Source organism: Salmo salar, chromosome ssa22 (assembly GCF_905237065.1).
Source record: "Salmo salar chromosome ssa22, Ssal_v3.1, whole genome shotgun sequence".
NCBI lineage: Eukaryota > Metazoa > Chordata > Actinopteri > Salmoniformes > Salmonidae > Salmo > Salmo salar.
Genome location: NC_059463.1, coordinates 28,253,553 through 28,269,857, shown reverse-complemented (window position 1 = coordinate 28,269,857; position 16,305 = coordinate 28,253,553). Strand labels below are relative to the sequence as shown.

Here is a 16,305-nt window from a genome sequence, read left to right as displayed (position 1 = left end):
GGTGAAATATCAAGACTATTGACCAGATAAACCCAGTGGCTGCGCATTTCATAGAGGCTCGTCACAACATTAGCTCTTTGAGATACATTGGCATCGAACATGTTAAGACTTATAGGAGGGGGAAGATACTGATAATCTATTATTGAGAAGAGAATTGTATTGGATTCACCGTTTGTGCACCATGTCTCCAAAAGGTCTGATCCGGGAGTTTGATATCAGACCATTTCTTACATGAATGTCACTTTAATGGTCTTGCCTTCCAGGTCTCACACTTGGTTATTTTGTACATATATATCAGATTATGTAACTACTACGTGTTCCGATCTCATTGATATCAAATTATTAGAGATACACAGGTTGTTTTTTAAATAGGCCACTGGAATTATATTTACGGCCGCATCCTGGGCGTAATGTTCATATGGGCGGTTATTCCAACAGTTTCCAACTTAATATTTTTTGCTGTTGCCTAGATTTTACCTTGAACCCATTTGTATGTATATAATCCTTTCTGACCATATGTACCTCTGATTAATTATGATAGATTATGCACAAAAGTTAATTGAATTGTTTCCACACCCACCATGTGTAATGTGCGTAAGGGTCATGTCAGGTGAAATGTGTATATTTTGGCCTTCTTGTTCTTTACTTGAGAGCTCTTTCCCAACAATGCAGTGATAATAATATAGATAGTATAATAAAAACAATATTAAAAAAAACACATAACTACGATGTGAGTTAAAGAAACACGAGTATGCAAGTACAGTGCATTCGGGAAAGTATTCAGACCCCTTGACTTTTTCCAAATCTTGTTACGTTACAGCCTTATTTTAAAATGTACTGATTGTTTTTTTTTTCCTCATCTACACACAATACCCGATTATGACAAAGCAAAAACAGTTATTTATACATGTTTGCAAATGTATTAAAAAAAAAATGAAATATAACATTTACATAAGTATTCAGACCTTTTACTCAGTACTTTGTTGAAGCACCTTTGGCAGCGATTACAGCCTCGAGTCTTCTTGGTTATGACGCTACAAGCTTGGCACACCTGTATTTGGGGAGTTTCTCCCATTCTTCTCTGCAGATCCTCTCAAGCTCTGTCAGGTTGGATGGGGAGCCTCGCTACACAGTTATTTTCAGGTCTTTCCAGTAGTGGCGATTTTAGCATGTAAATCTTGGTGGGGCAAACTCCCCCAAAAATGTTATATGCATGCCAGCAAAGCCACTACACAACACTTAACAATGAATTAATTGCACTATAACGGTGACAAACGGTGTCCACAAACTGTAAGGGCCTGGTGGAAAAAGTAAAGATACCTTAAAAGGAAATGACTCCAGTAAAAGTGAAAGTTACCCAGTAAAATACTACTTGAGTAAAAATCTAAAAGTATTTGGTTTAAATATACCTAAGTATTAAAAGTAAATGTAATTGTTAAAATGTACTTAAGTATCAAAAGTAAAAGTATAAATAATTTCAAATTCCTTATACACTGCTCAAAAAAATAAAGGGAACACTTAAACAACACATCCTAGATCTGAATGAAAGAAATAATCTTATTAAATACTTTTTTCTTTACATAGTTGAATGTGCTGACAACAAAATCACACAAAAATAATCAATGGAAATCCAATTTATCAACCCATGGAGGTCTGGATTTGGAGTCACACTCAAAATTAAAGTGGAAAACCACACTACAGGCTGATCCAACTTTGATGTAATGTCCTTAAAACAAGTCAAAATGAGGCTCAGTAGTGTGTGTTGCCTCCACGTGCCTGTATGACCTCCCTACAACGCCTGGGCATGCTCCTGATGAGGTGGCGGATGGTCTCCTGAGGGATCTCCTCCCAGACCTGGACTAAAGCATCCGCCAACTCCTGGACAGTCTGTGGTGCAACGTGGCGTTGGTGGATGGAGCGAGTCATGATGTCCCAGATGTGCTCAATTGGATTCAGGTCTGGGGAACAGGCAGGCCAGTCCATAGCATCAATGCCTTCCTCTTGCAGGAACTGCTGACACACTCCAGCCACATGAGGTCTAGCATTGTCTTGCATTAGGAGGAACCCAGGGCCAACCGCACCAGCATATGGTCTCACAAGGGGTCTGAGGATCTCATCTCAGTACCTAATGGCAATCAGGCTACCTCTGGCGAGCACATGGAGGGCTGTGCGGCCCCCCAAAGAAATGCCACCCCACACCATGACTGACACACCGCCAAACCGGTCATGCTGGAGGATGCTGCAGGCAGCAGAACGTTCTCCACGGCGTCTCCAGACTCTGTCACGTCTGTCACGTGCTCAGTGTGAACCTGCTTTCATCTGTGAAGAGCACAGGGCGCCAGTGGTGAATTTGCCAATCTTGGTGTTCTCTGGCAAATGCCAAACGTCCTGCACGGTGTTGGGCTGTAAGCACAACCCCCACCTGTGGACGTCGGGCCCTCATACCACCCTCATGGAGTCTGTTTCTGACCGTTTGAGCAGACACATGCACATTTGTGGCCTGCTGGAGGTCATTTTGCAGGGCTCTGGCAGTGCTCCTCCTGCTCCTCCTTGCACAAAGGCGGAGGTAGCGGTCCTGCTGCTGGGTTGTTGCCCTCCTACGGCCTCCTCCACGTCTCCTGATGTACTGGCCTGTCTCCTGGTAGCGCCTCCATGCTCTGGACACTACACTGACAGACACAGCAAACCTTCTTGCCACAGCTCGCATTGATGTGCCATCCTGGATGAGCTGCACTACCTGAGCCACTTGTGTGGGTTGTAGACTCCGTCTCATGCTACCACTACAGTGAAAGCACCGCCAGCATTCAAAAGTGACCAAAACATCAGCCAGGAAGCATAGGAACTGAGAAGTGGTCTATGGTCACCACCTGCATAACCACTCCTTTATTGGGGGTGTCTTGCTTATTGCCTATAATTTCCACCTGTTGTCTATTCCATTTGCACAACAGCATGTGAAATGTATTGTCAATCAGTGTTGCTTCCTAAGTGGACAGTTTGATTTCACAGAAGTGTGATTGACTTGGAGTTACATTGTGTTGTTTAAGTGTTCCCTTTATTTTTTTGAGCAGTATATTAAGCAAACCAGAAGGCACAATCTTCTTTTTTTTTAAATTTACAGATAGCCAGGGGCACACCAACACTCAGACATCATTCAGAAATAAAGCATTTGTGCTGACATTGCAATTTATTGCCCTGGCCACATCTGCAGTCCTCATGCCTCCTCGCAGAATGCCTAAGCCACGTTCACACAGATGAGCAGGGACCCTGGGCATTTTTCTTTTGGTGTTTTTCAGTCAGTAGAAAGGCCTCTTTAGTGTCCTAAGTGTTCATAATTGCGACCTTATTGCCTACCGTCAGTAAGCCGTTAGTGTCTTAGGGACCATTCCACAGGTACATGTTCATTTATTGTTTATGGTTCATTGAACAAGCATGGGAAACAGTGTTTAAACCCTTTACAATGAAGATCTGTGAAGTTATTTGGATTTTTACAAATTATCTTTGAAAGACATGATCCTGAAAAAGGGACATTTTTTTTGGCTGAGTTTATAAGGGAAAATAAATCAAGATGTTTGACAGAAAGCTCAGTCTTATCCAATTATATAAATAAAGCAAAAACAAGAATGACAGAGTAAGAGGGAGCATTCTTTTAATCCAGTATTTTTAGTCATACAATGTAAAACAGAAGCCATGATAAATAAGGGTTTTCCCAAAATCTGATGTTTTAATCTCTCCATCTTAGATTTAATAACCATTATAAGACCCCAAAAAAAACAATAGAAGCTGCAAATGAGTATAAGCACAATGCAACTATAAAATTAGCTTAAATCTGAGGAGTTATCAGGTGGGCAAAATTGTTCCCTTGAGTAAAAAACACCTGTTAGCTAGTTAAGTGAGAACCACAAATAATAACATAGGGCTCCTTTTGTTTCTTTCCTCACTCAAACATACTGTATACACACACACACACACACACACACACACACACACACACACTATTAAAGTACTTTTTCCAAGTTCTTATTCAATCAGGTTGTGGAGTGCACCAGCACGTTTTCCTGTTGTTTTAGGTTAAAAACGTTAGTCTGTAAATTTAATTAAAATGTCTTAATACCAAACGGTCTCCGCCTGGGTTACATACAGGTGTGTGATTCATACAAGCCAATGGACAGTCAGTGAGTAGAGTAATAGTGGAACATCAAAAGGGATTCAAAAGCCTGATCAACAGGTTAATGCAGTAACCATAAGACAGACACATACTGTACACACTCAAGCAACTCTTCCCTCAATCTTTGTCTCCCTTACAAACAGAACACATTTTATTTTGCACTTGTTCCTAAGGGTTATCATACGATCCTGTAGTGCTTGAAGGGCAAAGTATTGGGCCGACACCCAGGAGTGGGGTTAAGTGTGTAAGAAGTCAGGAATACAAAGGGTTACCATCCCCACCCTGGGAGGTTGGTCAAGGCTAATAAGACCTATAGCACTCTGTAAAAAAAGGTCCAGTTCAAAACGAAAAAGGGTTCTAACATGGGATAAATGTACCCCAAGGTTTCCCCAAACTTGATCCTGGACGTTTTGGTTTTTGCCCTAGTACTACACAGCTGATTCAAATAACCAGCTCATCATCAAGCTTTGATTATTTGAATCAGCTGTGTAGTGCTAGGGCAAAAAACAAAACATGTACCCAGGGGAGTCCCAGGACAGAGTTTGGGAAACCCTGGTCTAGCGCCTGGATTCAGGGATTATAAATGATTGGTCCAACTGTGCAGGGGTAATGCAGAAGGTCCACATTAAGGTGGCTTTGCTGTTGACCCTTTACCTCCTAAATATCACTTACTGACTTGTTACTCCTCTCTGCATGAGGTGACAACAATGCAAGGATAGGGTTTGTTATTGGGACTCATGTCGGCATCATTTTCACAAACAAATGCAGTGCTCTGTGAATGCTGTCTAAGTAACAGATGCTTGTTCAGCAACATTTGCACTTATAGAGGTACACTTAAAGAGGTGGGGATGTAGACCATTGTTGCCACCTTGGGGAGGTGTTTGGAAAACCTCCTTATAGCACCACCTCCCACCACCCAACCCCAGCCCTGTTCTCATTGCAGTAGGTCTTCCCAGGATATGGGCTTGGAGAAGACCTCTCGCTCTAGCCAGAGGTCATAGTTCATCTGGAAGTCCTCCGGCAGGTCGACACGCTGTCCCAGAACGCTCTGCAGGCAGTTGTCCACGGGCAGGAAGTCAGGGTTGCTCTGGTTGTTGTCGTAGCGGCGGCTGTTGAAGCGCTCAATGTTGGCGCGCAGAGCACACTCCTCTGCCTGGAAGTCCCAGGGCCGCGCATCCAGGTCTGCTGTCAAAGAAACAATGAAGCTCATTACTTGGGGTAATGGGGTAACTTGACAAACGTAGGGGTGCTTACATTTAGCAGTTCACAGTCATTGTGGGGAAATGTTTCACAGTTACGTCTATGATAGCAGATATGAGGCTCCCAATCATATCATGTCAATCACTGACTGAAAAACTCAATGGCCTTTTTCTGGGTCGATTTGTGTCGACAGCGACTCACCGTTACCGTAGGCCCAGTCGTCATTGAGGCGATGGCGGACCTTCTGGTAGATGGCAGACATGGTCTTCATGTTGCTCTTCCTCCACTGGCGGCCAAGGTACTTGGTTTGCACTTTGAGCAGCTTGAGGACATACAGCTGCATCATGGCCTGTTTGACCTTCAGCGCCCTCTTCAGGATAGGCGCAGACTTGAACACCACCAGCATCTGACAGAGAGAAGTGCGAGGTATGAAATTATGATCTAAAAGAATCGCAGACTGATGTCTCTCCGAGTGAATAAGAATAACTGCATTGTTTTGGGTGGGTGGGTCTCTCCCTCACCATGGTTCTGGAGTGCTTCCACTTGGTCAGCTTGTTCAGAATCCTCAACAGGTTGATACAGGAGAACAGGTTCCTCCAGCAGAACTGGTTGATGTCTCCAGCCTCCTGAAGAACACAGACAAACCAACCAATTGGTACCAACACCTCACCTCCAACCTTTGACTACTGTAACACTTCCATTAGGTACCCTGGTGTTCCCCTCACCCCTTCTACAACAACATTTCCTTGGTGTTTGTTTGAGTTCAGCAGCTCATATTACAATAGGTATTTCAATTATGTGAGAGATGGAGTATGCAACTTACCAAACTCTCTGCAGTAAGTTCCGGAAGCTCATGCACCACACAGTAAGGGAAGTCCAGCACAGAAATACTGCAGGAGATAGAATGAGAAAGGTGGTGAGAGAGATGATTACTAAAAAGGGTCACAGAACTTCTTGATCATCTGGGTCTTGAAATGGTTCAAATTCACCAACGTACCTGTTCTTGGCTGTGATGTAAGACATGATGTTCTGGTTGAAGAACTTGAGAATGAGAGGAATACAGTTGGCAAACACCAGGTGCTGAGCCATGTACTCAAACTGTTGAAAAAATCCCACAAGAAACAGAGGGGTAAGGCAAGGTAAGACCATTCACAAGTTTGAGGCGCTTGTGAGAAACAACCACTCCTATTAAGTGGTCGTCAATACTTGGTAGATGAGGCTAAGTCAGAGTTTGACTGTATTTGGCGATAGTGGTTGAGTGTGGGTTGCCAGTACCTGGTAGATGTGATTGAGTTTGAAGTGTTTGAGAAGCAGCAGCAGGATGGCAGAGATGGCCTTAACAATGATCTCCTTGTGGCGGTTAACATCTACACCAAGCTTCATGCTCTGGAGCACCGTGGTCCTGCAGATACAGTATCAAATCAAACCGTTTCAATTGGAGCTCAACTGAATACAGCTCCCTTTCAAAACTAACAGTTCACTCACGGCATCTCCTCAGGCAGCACATCTGCCAGGATGTTGATGGAGTCGGTCTTGGCCTTGGAGGTGGGGGCTGCCGCCAGCAGGATTTTCAGCAGGGCAATCTGATAGGGAGAAGAGTCACAGGTCAAGTCGGCCAAGGGTTTAGAGGTCATAGAAATGGACTGGAGATCTATGTTCATCAGCATACAAGAGGAGCAGCACACTCACCATGTACTGAGGCAAGCTGGGAAGAATTCCCTGGTATAGCAGTTCAGTGGAGCACATCTCCACATCCTCTTCCCCCTATAAACAATCACAATACATTTTTTTAAATAAACACTTGTTGCCCTTTCTCTTGGACAGTAATATTCCTGCATATATCCCAGTGATAGGTCAGTGATATGCATTGGCACTCACCCCTGACAATGGAGTTTTCTGAAACTCATCCTCCTTGGCTATCTGAATCTCAGCTATAGAGATGTACTTATGCTGCAAGGAAATGGAGAACACTGTCACTGTAGAAAATTCCCACTACCAGTGGTGAGGTCCCGCTCTCATCACATCTCACTCCACCCATCCCCCAACAGTGCCAGAGAGACTGGGGGATGATAAACCTGCCCCTCAAAATCCCAGTGAGCAGGCCATTGTTAGGGTGCTAAGGTCAGGTTGCTAGAGGGCCAGACACCTGACAGCCCTTCTGCCTTCACAGGTCAGAGACTCCTCAGTTTCTCTCCAAGTGGACATGTGTAATGGAGTGCGTGGACAGAGTTGAGTTGGTGTTACTATTGTAACTTGTGTTTGCGGTTTCAATCTGTCTATTGTTAGTTGTTCATAGTAGCTGTGCTAGATGTTATACAGTCCTTTTCTTACGTCCCTATCACTTTATCCCCCTAGAATCGATGTCCACGCAGAAACCGAATTACCATAATAAAAAATAAAGAATCTTACATAAAAAGCTGTCTATTTAAGCTATAGATGTTTTTCTGCCTGGGCTGCGTCTCAATCCGCCGATGTCGTCCTTCCGCATCTGCTGTGGAAGGTGGCAGAGCAACAGTGGTGTTTCTCAGACCAGGACACATCACAATAAAAATGTCTTCTCACAAAAACGTCTGTAGCATTCGAACGGTTTGTGCTACTAACTATACTGAACAAAACCTTATTTATCTCAAATTTGGTTCACATCCCTATTAGTGAGCATTTCTCATTTGCCAAGATAATTCATCCACCTGACAGGTGTGGCATATCAAGCTGATTAAACAGCATGATCATTACACAGGTGCACCTTGTGCTGGGGACAATAAAAGGCCACTAAAATGTGGAGTTGTGTCACACAACACAATGCCACAGATGTATCAAAAATAAATGACTTGGCTAGTTAAATAAAGGTTACATCAAGTTGAGAGAGTGGGCAATTGGCATGCTGACTGCAGCAATGTCCACCAGAGCTGTTGCCAGAGAATTTAAAGTTCAATTCTGTACCATGAGCCGCCTCAAACCCACGTGTAACCACGCCAGCCCAGGACCTTCACACGTCTTCTTCACCTGCGTGATCATCTGAGACCAGCCATCCAGACAGCTGATTAAACTGAGGAGTATTTTAGTCTGTAATAAAGCCCTTTTGTGGGGAAAAACATTCTGTTTGACTGGGCCAGGCTCTCCAGTGGGTGGGCCTATGCCCTCCCAGTCCCACCAATGGCTGCGCACCTGCCCAGTTATGTGAAATTCATAGATTAGGGCCTAATGAATTTATTTCAATTGACTGATTTCCTTATATGAACTCTAACTCGGTAAAATCGTTGAAATTGGTGAAATCAATTTGGCCTCAAGTGTCACGGGACTCGTCTGAAGTCGGTCCCGCCAATGTGCCAACTTCTGTCTGTAGAATCAAAACGTTTTGAGCTACAAACTAATGACCCCACCATCGCAAGCCTAGACTCTCACAAACATGTTGATTTGTTCTACGACGCCCAAAAGCTTCACAAGACTCGTCTAAAGGTAACCCGGTACCGTTTATTTTTTTAATGGAAGTAGTTTTGAGCCAAAAAAAGAAAAAGTGTTAAATATGGGTCCCACTTTACAACATACTTCCTTTTTTGACTGATTTCCATGTATGAATGTTATTCAACGCGTTTCTATGGGCTAAACGCAGTAAGGCAAAATTCAACGTTATATTAAATCACTTAAATCAAATAGCAAAATGATCCTTGGTATGACATATTAAAACAATTTCACATTAGCTTAGTAGAACCCCCCCCCCCCCCACAACCAAATGCTTAGACTTTTGCAGGATAACAATAATATTGCTTGTGCTATCGTATCCAATTACCCATTCATTGTATTGCTATCTGTATATATCCATTCATATCTCTTTGTACAGAACCACATCCAACTCATATCCTCTGGAAATTAAGTTCTCAATTGTGTGACACTGAGGTTGCCCTATTCTTCTGAATAAAAATGTGTCAGTGAGTCACAGACCAGCCCAACTTGAGCCGCTCTCTTTCAGGCACAATGCAGGATTATTAAGCAATAACTAGAACATCTATCCATGTTTAACAATGCTTGAGACATGTTGAGAACTGCATAATACCTGCTTCAATGTTCTGATGCTTTCATGGATGGGTCTGGGTAGGCCGACAACTGTATCTGTGTCACTGCAATACAAATAACCATGAAATCTAGGTCAAGGATCCTCGACAAGAAACGACTTTTCAAGATGAATAGTAAATCTCTGTTAAAGGGATACTTCAAGATTTGGGCAATGACCTTGTGGATATCATTTATCTGCGTCCAGTATGTAGGAAGTTAAGAGGTAGTTTCACGAGCCAATGCTGACTAGCGTTAGTGCAATGACTGGAAGTCTATGGTTTGCGCTAGAGCTAGTTAGCAACTTCCTTCAAACACAGAAACATAAAAATGGTATCCACGAGTTCATCTGACTGTGGGTAAGTAGATAAAGGGCCTCGTTGCCAAAATCCCGAAGTATCCTTTTGGGCGACCCAACCAAATTCACATACAAAAGTGTTATAGATCTGTCATTCTCATTGAAAGCAAGTCTAAGAAGCGGTAGATCTGTTCTATGTGCGCTCTCTCTATACTTCCCCGTTCTCAAGTTTTGTTTTTTCATCTTTTACCTTCGGTTTTGTACACCAGCTTCAACCAGCTGAAAATAATATATTTTTGGTTATGGAAAAGATACTTCACAGCGGTTTAGAGGGAACAATAATTTTCTACACTTTACTTGCTTGTTTTGTCACATAAAAAATTAGGTTAACAATTAGAATTTTAGCAACCTGGAAATGGCGGAGCGATTTCTGCATAGTGCATCTTTAAATGAAAAAAAAAAATGACACCAACTGAACTTACTTTCCAAGCGTATAGCCAATAAATTTGCTTCTACTTGATTCCAGGAAATGTTCTATGTCCTTTTCCCTGTAAAAGCAAACAAAACAAAAAAATAGTCATACACTATTAGGCACATTATACAAGAAACATAAAACCACAAAGTACATCTAAAGACATAGCATTAATCTGTAGCAAATGGTCTTCTTGAGGTCTCCCTCAGCCCCACACCGTACCTGACTTTGGGGGCCCAGGGCAGCCCCTTGGGGAAGTTCACCCTCTCTGAGGGGGGGTGTGGGATGGGCGGGGGCATGACTTCATCCCGCTCCATGGGAAAAGGCTCCACCTCCATGGAGTTGTCATTGTCATCGTTGTCGTCCTCATCTTCACGAGGGTCATCTGACTTGTAGGGGTCCTTCTCATTGAAGGCGTCCAGGTTGTCCTGTTTTGTCAGGGACTAATGGAGAGGAAAGGGTTGAAGGGTACTTTTCAAATGAGCCTGACAATGTTACATTGAGCAGGTGTCAAACAGGGGGTTGCCTTCACTTTGTTGCCTTGCATTGAGATTTCATTCAGGCACGGTAGAGGTTACCTTGTGTTCACGGCGTGCCCGTTTCTGCTGCTGTTCGATGAGGTCAGAGGCGGAAGCTGGAGGCGAGGCTGCCCTCATGCTCCTGATGACCCGGATGCTGTCCTCTGGGAGAGGTGGCAAGCGCAGCTGCTCTCGCTTACGCACCTTAATGGTCTGGAGCTGTTCAAACCCCCCGAGGGTGAACTGGAGCAGAGGAGAAGACATGTTGTAAAAGAGAGAAATATATATGCCAGCCAAAAGTACCTGGCTAACACAATAGCCAAAATTAGCTAAATAAGATACAATCCCCCTCTCACCAGTATGCTCTTCCACAGCAGCAGAAGAACCTTCTTCATGGGGAAGTGGGGTGCGTGGCCACTGCAGAACTTGGTCACCATGCCAAAAAGCATGACAGAGATGGGCTCGTTGTTGTACAGAGGAGAGCCTGGGAGAGAGCGAGCGGAAAGAGCAAAGACTACAGTCCAAAATTACTCCTCTACAAAACCCTTATATCTAATAGAAACACACACTCTTACCCAGTTCTGTTTTAAAGGTCTCCCTTGTGGCCCTCCACTCAGGTGAGTCAGCTGGGTCCTCCTGCTGGATGGTCTCCACCATCAGATACATGATGTTGAGCAGCACCCTGAGGAACACTAGCATCAGAGGACTCCAATACACTGGTGCATAACTATAATGAGCTGCAGGAAAGTCAGTGTGTAATCTTACCTGAGGTCTGTGCTATCAGCCAAGGAGATTGCTGGCTTTCTGACTGCACTGCTACAGGCAGCACTGTTACTGAGAGCAAAGAAGCAGAGGAGAGAGAGGGGTGACGAGGAGTGAAAGAAGAATCAGCTACCTGATTTTGACATTTTGTATAGCAAAGAAACTCTTCCCAAAAACAATGACATCTCACTGATTTGTAGTTCCAACTTACTCAACCTCCATGTTGAGTAGCTCCACCAGAGCAGTGAAGGTGCCAACATCCAGCAGCAGGAAGATGTTGTACCTCATCCAGTGCTGCACTTGTGCCTCAGAGCTGCACTCTGCAAATGTCCCTGTAGAGCCACAGATATGAAACATGACTTAAGTGCTGAAACATTGTTTGCTGGCTGCCTCACTATAAAAACCTATGGCAACAGCTACCTCTTCACAGGCTTCCTTAGTCAACTTATGCTGCTAAAGCCTTGAGTGCTGATGACCTACCCTGAGCCATGTAAAGGATGGCCCTGGCCACCTTCAGCCTCTTCTCCCTGGTGATCACCTCCAGGCCGTCCAGTAGACGCATGGCGTGAGCTCTGTGTTGAGCCACGTCCAGCTCAGTCCATTTCTTATCAGACACTGAGACAGGGCAGGAACAAAACACACTCAGTCAGGGGTACTATATAAGCACACTGGAGGAAGACAATGCATTCAAGTAGATAAGGTATGTACCATGAATTCGGAATTCCTCCTCAAAGCATTTTCTGTTGAGAAGAAATTCTGGTCCTTCAGTGTAACTGTATAGCTCTGGAGAAGATAAGTAGGCACCACATTCACAAGAGAATATGTCATGGAGGTCACTATTTTAAAAAAACAATAAAGGAGGTTGTCCAGAAATACCTCACCTGACAGTTCAGTAGACCACTTGTCTGTATCTGCATACTCAAACTCGAGGTCTGGAGACTCAGAGAAGCCCTATGTTGGAGCACAGACAAAAATACACTACTGTATTGCTATTTCGGACCACAAAGAGACGAAAATGTGGTCACATTCCAATGTCCATAGTCTTTTTATTTTGGGGAATATTGTTTTAAGTTTGCAGCCAGATGGGGCAAGTCCATTGCATTTGGACTTGACAGTATTCAATATAGTGAACTCATAGTAGATTGTAGGATCAAGGGTACTTGAAATGTCAAGAGATGCCATTGGCTTTATAGACATACACAACTGTGGGAAGCATTGGAGTTAACATGGGCAAGCATCCCTGTTGTACGCTTTAGACACCTTGAGCCCGAGAAATTGGGGGGGTATTAGTGATCCGAAGTGCCCTGTACGAGAGATAAATGTTTTGTATACTCAGTGTATATCTACTATAGTAACGAGTTCTGAATAGCAGAAGGCTTAAGCTATATTTAAACAGAAGTTGGATAGCTATAGCTAGCTATTTAGCGTCCATAGCTACTGTAGCAAACGTTACCTAGCTAGTTAACGTTAACAGGTAGCGTTGGACAAGTGGCAGTTCCGTGTTCAGGGTTAACAATTCTGAAAGCGAGCCACAATTCTTGACTAGCTTACTGTTGGCCATCAGAACAGTTGTAATGGGTGAAAACGGACCAGAGGATAAATAAATAAATATCTAGTTAGCATGTATCGGCTAACGAAGCTAGTTGCTAGCTACCGTTCGGCTTGTTGCTAGCACAAAACATGCATTTATGATGCAGAACGTAATACAGTAAACCAGTATTTTTTTGTCCTTACCTCCGAGTCTTTTCTTTGATTACGGACAAATTCACCCCTACTTTTGTTGGGTAACATAGCCCTCTGTTTACTGTTAACAATCGATCCACCACCATTACCACCAACGTCCATGTTTGATTGACCAATCAAAGTTTTCCTTTTTCGTGTGGCTTTCCGGCTGACTAGACGCAGACTTTCTTCTTCTTCGTGTGAATTTCCGGCCGACTAGTCACTGTGTTGAGTACTGCTGCCTTTGCAGGTTGGAACCCCTTCTCTCAAAACTCCATGTAGATCTTGTGCACTAAAATCTCTCACACACCAATATTTTTATGCTGCTGCAACTACCACATCAATTTCTGCTCCATCAGTGCAGTGCAGTTGATCACTATGGCTATAAACACAAGAAATCCAACCTTAATACAATCGATCTTCTCTGGCTCTTTCTCTTCAGGCCTACTCACTGGGGGGCTCCTAGTCGAATCCCTCATCCTTGAGCTATTCTCTACTCTCCTTACTGCCTCAGCATATGAAATATTCTTCCCCACTCAAACTCTGGCAATCTCAATGTGTCTCTCTCATACAAGGCACTTTGTACAGTTGTATGGGCACCTCCACAGTTTACACATTTCTCAACCCCAACTTCACACTAAAGGTCAACCCAAACCTGAATGCCGAGACCCGAAAATTATTTTTCCTTGGGTCCGGGTCGGGTCCTGTTTGATTGTCATCAGGTCTCGGGTCTATGTAACTAGCTGATAGACCTGAGTGGACACAAATGGACCCGACCACAGCTCTGCATAGCCTATAGCATATTTAGTTTATGTGAATAAGGTGAATTTATTGACTTCTAGAAGACCTAACCAACAAATAAAGACATATTTGTTAACCAGAAGAGCAACTAGGCTGATAAACATCGTTTTTTTTGGTCCCTCGGGTCTTGTTTAGACCCGTTAGGGTACGGTTTTGGCCTAGGTCTGGTTGTCGTCGGGTCCATTCGAGTTTGGATCTGAATGTTCTCTGGTCCGTTCGAGTCTGGGTCCCCCTTTTTTTTAAATATTGGGTTCGGGTCTGATTGTTCTCGGGTCCGGGTCCAATTGTTTTGACCCGAGAAGACCTATACTTCACACTCCCTCTAACTATGCCCTCCTGCACACTTTCCACATTGTGGAATCTCCCTTCTACATACTGCTGCCACATGTCCGAATCCTTGGTACTTAAAGCATCGTAGTGGGTTCGGAACAAACACCATCATCGAATAGCTAATATACCCTAGCCTGACCTTATCAGGTAGAAAGTCCATATCAAAGCTCAACAAGACAGACAGCGTATTCTCTGTCTCACTATTTCCACCGGGTCTGTGTCTCACCAAACGGCAGGCATCACAAACACCAGGAATATTATTTCTCATCTCAACACTCAATGCCACCCCACTGATCACTCCTTTGAGCGGTGCCCTGCTACTCAGGGCAAATTGGAAGTCTCTACTTCACCCTGGTCAAGCTCACTTCGAAACTCCAACCCACTGGGCATAGATGTCAATTCAGAGTCTATTCCACATTGGTTCAATGTAATTTCATTAAAATTATGTGGAAACAACATTGATTCAAACAGTGTGTGCCCAGTGGGATGTCACTCCCTCCATGGTCACCTGTAACAGGAGACAGGAACTCACACTCAGTAGTTGTTTTGTACTCTTTAACACCATTAGGTATTTATTCGGAAGACAGGTTTGAGCCTGGAGCCTTTCTTCCCATTCTTCCGCGTCATGACTCACACTCTCATTCACACCCTCAGCAATCTCTTCCTCAACGCAGGCTTTCTTACGTATTGCTGCCTTTTACAGGTCGGAGTGTGAATTGAACATTTTTATCACAAAAAAATGGAAAAGGAGAAGAAAAGAAACCCCTACACATCACAGGAGGCTGCTGAGTGGAGGACGGCTCATAATAATGTCTGGAATGGAGTGAATGGAATGGTATCAAACACATGGAAACCATGTGTTTATGTTCAATACTATTTCAGTAATTCCATTCCAGCCATTACTAAGAGCCCATTCTCTCCAATTAAGGTACCACCGGCCACCTGTGCTACACATATTCAGTACAACCCCCCCCCCATTATTAGCTATAAGTTCCATTATTTCCTGTAGTATTCATGGTCTCTGAACTTGTGACCTTTATTTTCTGTCTTGCTGTAGCATAAATACTACAAGCAGAGAGCAGACTGTGACTCAAAGCGAACCAATTGGTTTTTTCTCCAGAAGCTTACTCCAAGGCCATTGAGGACAACAACAGTCACTTGACCTACTTCCCAGCCTCCATCTACAGAGTGCATCTTGGAAGGTGGTGGAAATTGTCACCAGTGATTCTCAGCGTTGGAGCCAACCCTGCAGACTCCCCTGAGGGAGAGGGATCCACCAGCATGGATGGCACTTGTCGACCTGATGATGTGGGTGGCGATATCTGTGCTGCAGGACTTTGATGGTACTCCAACATGGACTCAGGGGTAGACGTAACATAGTAAATGTAAATCCGGTATTCCCAAATTAGTATATGTTAAGTTTCGTATGCTATGTATTTATTTTGTGGATGTCCATCATTCAATTTGTATGATATGTTACGAACTGCAAATCATACAATATGTTACAAATTTGAAAAATGATACGATATTGTGGCTAACAATAGCTAGGTGGCTAACGCTAATGTTAGCTAGGTGGCTAACATTAGCTAGGCTAGGGGTTAGGGTTAAGGTTATGAGTTAGGTTGAAGGGTTAAGGTTAGAGTTAGCTAACATGCAAAGTAGCTAAAAAGTAGTAAGTAGTTGCAAAGTTACTAATTAGATAAAATGCAACCTTTGGGTAGCTAGATGTTTGCGTTATTCGCCCACCCCGACCAATCACCCAACTTTAGTTTTTGGCCACTAATTTAAGTGTCCCGGATTCTATGTAACCATACCAAACTTAACTTATCATTCTAATTTAAGTGTCTCGGATATATGTTTACTATGTTATGTAGTTTAGTGAGTTACAACTGTGGTGTTTGTCCGTTTACAGTTGAGTAAACTGCAGCCTTGTATGCACTTAGCAGATCATTGACACCGGAGGAGAAACCAAGCCTCCAAACAAGTGAGT

The 16,305-nt window shown here is 43.6% G+C and overlaps 1 protein-coding gene across 3 annotated transcripts; it reads right to left on the bottom strand.

Annotated features, from left to right (window-relative positions):
- Window positions 1-3,629: 3,629 nt before the first annotated feature.
- On the bottom strand, window positions 3,630-13,370 carry LOC106583081 (striatin-interacting protein 1 homolog). 3 transcript variants are annotated; one of them, XM_014166873.2, is made up of 21 exons: window positions 13,197-13,370; window positions 12,344-12,413; window positions 12,171-12,245; window positions 11,943-12,077; window positions 11,674-11,794; window positions 11,466-11,534; window positions 11,276-11,382; window positions 11,057-11,184; window positions 10,761-10,943; window positions 10,405-10,625; window positions 10,193-10,258; window positions 9,417-9,480; window positions 7,244-7,315; window positions 7,055-7,129; window positions 6,851-6,948; window positions 6,641-6,767; window positions 6,363-6,463; window positions 6,189-6,255; window positions 5,887-5,991; window positions 5,567-5,771; window positions 3,630-5,350 (listed from the first exon to the last, which is right to left on the bottom strand). In XM_014166873.2, exons 1-21 carry the CDS (start codon window positions 13,305-13,307, stop codon window positions 5,100-5,102), a joined length of 2,451 nt encoding a protein of 816 aa, XP_014022348.1. In that variant the 5' UTR covers window positions 13,308-13,370; the 3' UTR covers window positions 3,630-5,099. The 3 variants fall into 3 exon arrangements, with proteins under 3 accessions (XP_014022348.1, XP_014022349.1, XP_014022350.1); XM_014166874.2 differs by having other exon boundaries at window positions 3,630-5,347; XM_014166875.2 differs by lacking the exon at window positions 7,244-7,315.
- Window positions 13,371-16,305: the final 2,935 nt, after the last annotated feature.

Coding starts and splice junctions, on each gene's coding strand:
- LOC106583081 (XM_014166873.2), bottom strand. CDS start 13,307: ATGGACGTTGGTGGTAATGGTGGTGGATCGATTGTTAACAGTAAACAG. Junction 12,246..12,343: donor GTGGTCTACTGAACTGTCAG/GTGAGGTATTTC, acceptor TATCTTCTCCAG/AGCTATACAGTTACACTGAA. Junction 6,256..6,362: donor TACATCACAGCCAAGAACAG/GTACGTTGGTGA, acceptor TATCTCCTGCAG/TATTTCTGTGCTGGACTTCC.